This window comes from Procambarus clarkii, chromosome 26 (genome assembly GCF_040958095.1).
Source record: "Procambarus clarkii isolate CNS0578487 chromosome 26, FALCON_Pclarkii_2.0, whole genome shotgun sequence".
Taxonomy (NCBI): domain Eukaryota; kingdom Metazoa; phylum Arthropoda; class Malacostraca; order Decapoda; family Cambaridae; genus Procambarus; species Procambarus clarkii.
In genome coordinates this window covers 27,901,384-27,909,465 of record NC_091175.1, presented here as the reverse complement: position 1 = coordinate 27,909,465, position 8,082 = coordinate 27,901,384, and the positions used below count along the sequence as shown (strand labels likewise).

The window sequence follows — 8,082 nt, the reverse complement described above, 5'->3', positions numbered from 1 at the left end:
TCAAGTTTCTGTGGATCCCCTCCCATGTTGGAATATGTGGGAATGAACGAGCAGATGTGCTGGCTGCTGAAGGCGCTGAAGGAGACCTTATTGAATACTTCATATCCAAGACTCTACTACAAATTAGAGGTATTGTCATGCAACATCACCGTGACAAAGTAACTGAGGAAAGGAGGATAGAAGAACAAAAGTGAATCTGTACAATGGTACAATATGGTTGCAGCTGGCAATCCCAGTCATTATGGACGAAGAGGCGGCGGCAGCGGGAGAGAATCAGTAATAGCAAGAATTCATATTGGATACAATCAATTAACTGATTGTGGGTTATGTTCTTGCCCACCCTCCGTACTGTGGGTAGGCATTTTCTTCCATGGAAATCCATGGAGATTCGGAATGGAAACAACAGTTGATCAGCGAAGTTGCAGAATCTGTGATGAGAGACGGACACCGCCTTGACCACTACCTGAGATGAGTGTGGACATCTAAGAGACATTAGAAATGTGTGGGCACATAATAAACTCCACATTATTTGAGTTAGGAATATACTGTCAAATATAAATGCTGTTCTTAAAAGATTCCCCCATTTTGAACCCGCAAGATAACGCAAGTTTTTAGGGTTTGACAAATGTTTATCTTCTTGTTTGAGAAGCTGTTCACTTAAGAGACAGTTAAACAAGTCCCAGCTGTGTCTGGGTACAAGTGACAGGATGAACAACCCAGCAGGTTTTCTTCCTATTGGGGAGTGTTGTACATAACGGTATGTTAAAAAATGCAGAATAGAACCAGTGAAGAGCAGAGGTGCCATAGGCACAATCAGAGAACACTGTATAAACATCAGAGGTCCGCGGTTGTTCAACACCCTCCCAGCGAGCATAAGAAATATTGCCGGAACAACCGTGGACATCTTCAAGAATAAACTAGATAGTTTCCTCCAAGGATTGATTGTTGCCGCCGGAGGCGGCTAGTTTATTGTGCACCCCATACTCATCCTGTGAGCGGTAGCGCAAAAGCATTACAGAGGGTACAAAAGGTCTTCTTCAGACCTCATCTAAGATTATTAAATAAACAAATTCATCTATCCTTCACACCTTATAGTTACATGTCAGCTAGTTACAGCAAAAGTTCTATTTCAAGAGCTATATATTTACAGTCAGTCATCATACATTAATGGCAGGTTTTATCGCTAATACATAATTATTTGAGCATTCCTCCAAGGAGTGCCGGACCCTGTGGTGGGTATGTGGGCTTGCGGTCCGCTGCAAGCAACAGCCTGGTGGACCAAAGTCAAGCCTGGCCTCGGGCCGGGCTTGGGGAGTAGAAGAACTCCCAGAACCCCACCAACCAGGTATAAAACAGGTATGGCGGCGTGTCCCAATAAACTCGCCCCTCGTGGCAAAACTTATAATTAAAAAAAAGCTGGAGGGTACAAAAACCTGGTTGGTTGATCAAGGTATCCCACAATGTCATTCATTTCTGTTATTGGAACAGGAATACTGCCATGGACAGCGAGCTGTCACACAAATGCATATACTTGTTAGTGAATGGCTCCCCCCCCCCCCCGCTCGCTCGCTCTCTCTCTCTCTCTCTCTCTCTCTCTCTCTCTCTCTCTCTCTCTCTCTCTCTCTCTCTCTCCCCGTGCGTGTGGAACACAGTAACGAGGTTAAGGTTCGATATGTATATAAAGCCCTTTGTTTTCACACCACACACAAACACCACTGATACCTGCACACTGCACTTTACATTTGGCTACATTTGGTCCCCCCCAAATGTAGCCAAATGGCTACATTTGGCACCATATCTTGAGGTTGATTTCGAGGATCATTGTCCCCGCGACTCTGTCTCTGACCAGGCCTCATGGTTGTGCTATTCAAGTCAGTTGTGATGTCCCGTCTTGAGTACTGCTCAGTACTCACTTCCCCCTTCAGAGCAGGAGAGATTGCTGAAATAGAGGGAATACAGAGAACATATACGGCACGCATAGACGCGATAAAGCACCTAAATTATTGAGATCGTCTCAAAGCTCTCCAAATGTACTCTCTAGAAAGGAGACGAGAGAGATATCAAATAATATACACATGGAAAATTCTGGAGGGCCAGGTCCCCAATCTATACAGTAAAATAACAAAATACTGGAGTGAACGATATGGTATGTATACTCCCACACACACACAAGCCAGGTAAATATACATATGAACATTATTGAGAGACATTCGATCCATATGTATACACCATAGTAACCTCTTAGATCAAACGATATGGTAGAATGTCCAACAAAAAGCTCCAGTGAAAAATATAAATGCATTAGGCACTTTTAAAAAGATAAAGTGTCTTTTAATTAATATATAAAGCCCCCCCCCCCATGCCTCTCAACATCCTTCCTCTACACAAAGCCTAACACTGTCCAGGGGCCAGATTCACGAAGCTGTTACGCAAGCACTTACGAGCCTGTCCACCTTTTCTCAATCTTTGGCGGCTTTGTTTACAATTATTAAACAGTTAATGAGCTCCGAAGCACCAGGAGGCTGTTTATAACAATAACAACAATTGATTGGCAAGTTTTCATGCTTGTAAACTGTTTAATAAATGTAACCAAAGCCGTCAAAGATTGAGGAAAGATGTACACGTTCGTAAGTGCTTGCGTAACTGCTTCGTGAATCTGTCCCCCTGGCCTCTACAGATGGGGGTCGTAGACACACGGACCCCAGAAGGCACCACAAGGAACCATATACAGTGAATGTCTTAACATTCAACTCTTAATTCTCCTTAAGAAACATTTATCAGTAGATGACATTTGTCTCAACACTGAGATAAATGTGTGCAACTGAACACCTCAGGATGGCAACTCAACACCTCAGGATGGCAACTCAACACCTCAGGATGGCAACTCAACACCTCAGGATGGCAACTCAACACCTCAGGATGGCAACTCAACACCTCAGGATGGCAACTCAACACCTCAGGATGGCAACTCAACACCTCAGGATGGCAACTCAACACCTCAGGATGGCAACTCAACACCTCAGGATGGCAACTCAACACCTCAGGATGGCAACTCAACACCTCAGGATGGCAACTCAACACCTCAGGATGGCAACTCAACACCTCAGGATGGCAACTCAACACCTCAGGATGGCAACTCAACACCTCAGGATGGCAACTCAACACCTCAGGATGGCAACTCAACACCTCAGGATGGCAACTCAACACCTCAGGATGGCAACTCAACACCTCAGGATGGCAACTCAACACCTCAGGATGGCAACTCAACACCTCAGGATGGCAACTCAACACCTCAGGATGGCAACTCAGCACCTCAGGATGGCAACTCAACACCTCAGGATGGCAACTCAACACCTCAGGATGGCAACTCAACACCTCAGGATGGCAACTCAACACCTCAGGATGGCAACTCAACACCTCAGGATGGCAACTCAACACCTCAGGATGGCAACTCAACACCTCAGGATGGCAACTCAACACCTCAGGATGGCAACTCAACACCTCAGGATGGCAACTCAACACCTCAGGATGGCAACTCAACACCTCAGGATGGCAACTCAACACCTCAGGATGGCAACTCAACACCTCAGAATAGCAACTGATGCCATCAAAGTGTATTCAAGTCCTAGAATATAAAACTTCAGAGCGTTCCTGATCAACCACACTGTGATTCCAACTATAAACTGCACATAGTTGTGTCCAATCATCTAACACACCAGACCATCAACCCGGGACCATAGGACTACGAACCCCGAGCGCTGTCCACTCAGCCGTCAGGCCCTCCTATCAGGAGCATCATGAACACAAAACTCGTGTCCTGCTCGGAAATAAAAAAAATGACTTCAAAAAGCTATTACAATAAAAGTGAGTTTAAAAAGCAATTAATTAGAGCTTTTCGTAGTGTGTTTATCAACTTAATATGAACACAGAGACTTAAATTAATTCATCGCGGGCACATGTGACACTGATTTATTTATATATGCAAATGAATACACCACATTATATATACCTGGTCTTCAGTGCACGTCTGGGTCAAAGAGTAAACATCTTTAATAAGACTGCTGATATATTAACTTTCAATTTTTTTCGATAAAACACACACAATAATATATATATATCTATATATATATATATATATATATATCTATCTATCTATATATATATATATATATATATATATATATATATATATATATATATATATATATATATATAGTGTATATATATATGGGCACACAATGGGTTCAGGAAGTAAATGATTGTGGAACTTGTCACTTTCGTGTTTCATTTTGAATTTTCGTAAAAAATACGACCATTCCTCCCCCCCCTCCTACCCCCACTCTTGCATAACATGAATATTTTTTCATTGTTATTTATCGTGACATAAAATAATGCTTTACTGTGTCCCTTAAACAAAATATTACTGTCAGCTTCAGGTAAAATATATTTTTATCCTGGTGGGAAATAATTAACAGTTATTCACAATTATCCCGACACAGAATGTCACTATTCCCTCGTGGGTAATAGGCTTACACGTTCCGGAAGATGAGAGGAAATGTCACCACTGTGGAGAAATGCTCGACACACCACTGGAACATTATCTAACACAGTGCACAGTTACAACCACAACAGACCACTGGAACATTATCTAACACAGTGTACAGTTACAACCACAACACACCACTGGAACATTATCTAACGCAGTGTACAGTTACAACCACAACAGACCACTGGAACATTAACACAGTGCACAGTTACAACCACAACAGACCACTGGAACATTAACACAGTGCACAGTTACAACCACAACAGACCACTGGAACATTAACACAGTGCACAGTTACAACCACAACAGACCACTGGAACATTATCCAACACAGTGCACAGTTACAACCACAACAGACCACTGGAACATTATCTAACACAGTGCACAGTTACAACCACAACAGACCACTGGAACATTATCTAACACAGTGCACAGTTACAACCACAACAGATCACTGGAACATTATCTAACACAGTGCATAGTTACAAACCCATTAAGAGTTTAACTTAGATTCAACAGAGCAGAAGTTGTTAAACACGTGGGACAAAATACGTGAGGAAGGGAACTGTGTCACCATCTGGGGTTCTACCTTTTACACTGAACTATTTGACATTATTTTTGACATAAAAATGTGTACATGTCCAAAATGAACACTTTTCGAAGTCTTCATCTTCCTTAAGCTCTTTAAGATCATTTATATACATCTGTCTAACGCCAGACACATGTACGTCATATTTATTAATGATGACATCGCAACAACATTTACTGCCTGAATCAATTCAATAAAACCTAAATTATTATCAATGCATAAAATCCCTCCAATAGAACGGCCTGGAGCACATGCAAGGCAACTAAACCAGATCATAATTTATATTAAAAAAAAAAAACCTCTTGATCCATCTTCGTAAACAGAATTAATGTCTCACGAGACTAGAAAGCACGACAGATATATATATATATATATATATATATATATATATATATATATATATATATATATATATATATATATATATATATATATATATATAAACAAGGATAATCGCCTCCAGGAACCTCTACCTTCTCTACCACACTGTGTAACGCCAAAAAAATTTTTTTCATCTAAATTCCAGGAATTCTCAGTCTTGGACTTAATATCAGTAGCTTTACAAAGTCTATGTCAAGACCTGTTCCATCCAGAAGGATTCACTCGAGTGCTTACTCGAGTGCTTACTCAAGACACTCACATCATCTCAACCTTTACACTCAAGTTTGAGTGCGCTCTTAACTACTCTGAGCACCTGGAAGCACTCTAACTGGGGAAATAGATATAGGTTGCAGTTTATGCTTTAAATACCTTATCTTGCGATGATTTCGGGGATCAACGCCCCCGCGGCCCGGTTCTCGATCAGGCAAGTGTGGTCTAAAAATTCTCACAGAAATAAACCGTAAGTGGCAGTAAAGTATGTATTCACGAATGTGAGAAATCGCTTTATTACCCGTTTCGTAGCATAGTGGTCTACAGACTCGGCTCTTAACCGAGGAATCCAGCCTCAATCTCCGGGCAAGGTAGAGACAGTTAGGCACATTTCCCTTATGCCTCAGCTCACTTGGCAGTAAATAGGTACCCGGAGCAAGATGATTGTTGTGGGATGCATCCTGGGGAGTGTCATAGCTGGCTTGACGGGAAGGGGGGGGGGCAGCGATAAGCCCAGGTGCAGGCTTCCTGTCCCCGTAAACGGAAATAATTTATTACATGAAAAAACTGTTAACCACTTCTCTACCTGCCTTCCTTGAGCACACTTGTAGAGCTTAACTCACTCTACCTTCCTGGAGCACTCTTGTAGGCAGCTGGGTGGACAGCGCTTCGGATTCCTAGTCCTGAGGTTCCCGGTGAAGACGGAGACAAATGGGCAAAATGTTTCTTTCCACCCTGGTGCCCCTGTTACCTAGCAGTAAATAGGTACCTGGGAGTTAGCTGCTACGGGCTGCTTCCTGGGGGTGGAGGCCTGGTCGAGGACCGGGCCGCGGGGACAGTAAGCCCCGAAATCATTTCAAGATACAGCTCGACACACCTCAAGAAATAACTCAAAATTGTCCATCTTGGCCCGTTGACCAATGTATAAATAACCCAGCAGGGAAGGTCACCATGTGTGTGTCTGCAGAATAAAGGATATATCTCTGCCAGCGTCACCAGACCGGCGTGCCGTCCGGATTGTTATTGGCGCTAATTACCTTGTATATCCGCTCAATTCTCCCCGTCGCAGCAACATGAAAGAGCACTGTTATTACCGGAGTTATGAACGCTACGTGGGACACCGTAAATATGTAATGATCTCACGCAGTCCTCGGCAACTGGGGCGCTGGAGAGGCGGCCAACATTTGTTTTCCTCGCTTGCTCCTGTGATTCCTGGTTATCTTGAGGTTATCTTGAGATGATTTCGGGGCTTTAATGTCACCGCGGCCCGGTCCTCGACCAGGCCTCCACTCCCAGGAAGCAGCCCGTGACAGCTGACTAACACCCAGGTACCTATTTTACTGCTAGGTAACGGGGGCATAGGGTGAAAAACTCTGCCCATTGTTTCTCGCCGGCGCCCGGGATCGAACCCGGGACCACAGGATCACAACTCCAGCATGCTGTCCGCTCGGCCGACCGGCTCCCAACCTGTGTCGATTTGTTTTCCTCGCTTGCTCCTGTGATTCATATGTCGATCTTGATTTCTTCCTCTCTCGCACCTCAGACTCCTGTGTCGATATAAGTCACGTTTTTACTGCTCTTTTCACACGATATAACATTAATAATTTTCTAGTTTAATGTTATATCGTGTTAGGATACGTCTGTGACCTCACGTACATATGAGGTCGACACCTTTTAATTCGTCAATGTTTGAATGTTCCTCAACCAGTCTGTTCTCGCAATTTGCCCAACTGTTTGGCGTAACCAGAGAGGTGCGAATCCTATCAACCCAAACAACCCATCAAGGCCACTGCATAACATTTTTTGATATTGAGAGGCTATAATCAGCACTCACACATTGCATATCGAATTAGTTCTAAATTGAGTGCAGATATACAGACTATCTCGTGGCGTAGAAATGATGACTTTTTAATGCCGAGCCGTCGTGTCTACGCCATTAAGGAAAGCTTTGGGGCCAGGAAGGCCCCTTGGGGTCTTCCTGGCCCGAAGGGAGGACTTGGGGCCCCAAGTCCCTCGTGCATGCTTGTCCAACCTGTCCTCCTACCAAGAACGTCACATTTCGCTCGTATGCGTTACATAAGGCCAAAAATTGTCGTACTGGAAAATGGAAGCGGCTGGCGAAAGTGACGTACTGTCCCGTTTTCTGTTTTGGGTCCTCTGGTAGGTTACGAGATAGGTCCCAATTGGGACCGGGACTAAGTAAGGTGTTCCATGATCCACCTCTCAATAGGTTCGCCTAAATGACAGTTCCGAGAACTGTCGTAAATGCTTCGATTCGCCTGACTTAATGCTAAAACATTTGATTGTGCTAATTACATTCCCGTTCAAATTGATTCTGCTCAGTAGGCCCATGATT

General features: G+C 43.6%; 1 protein-coding gene across 1 annotated transcript; it reads left to right on the top strand.

Annotated features, from left to right (window-relative positions):
* Positions 1–213: 213 nt before the first annotated feature.
* On the top strand, positions 214–3,602 carry LOC123756915 (uncharacterized). Its single transcript, XM_069331586.1, has 2 exons — positions 214–276; positions 2,835–3,602. Exons 1-2 carry the CDS (start codon positions 214–216, stop codon positions 3,600–3,602), a joined length of 831 nt encoding a protein of 276 aa, XP_069187687.1.
* Positions 3,603–8,082: the final 4,480 nt, after the last annotated feature.

What these genes read in the sequence shown, in the direction of transcription:
- LOC123756915 (XM_069331586.1), top strand. Translation starts at nt 214, where the DNA reads ATGGTTGCAGCTGGCAATCCCAGTCATTATGGACGAAGAGGCGGCGGC. An exon ending in GCGGCAGCGGGAGAGAATCA is followed by an intron (nt 277 to 2,834) that starts GTAATAGCAAGA and finishes TGAACACCTCAG; the next exon opens with GATGGCAACTCAACACCTCA.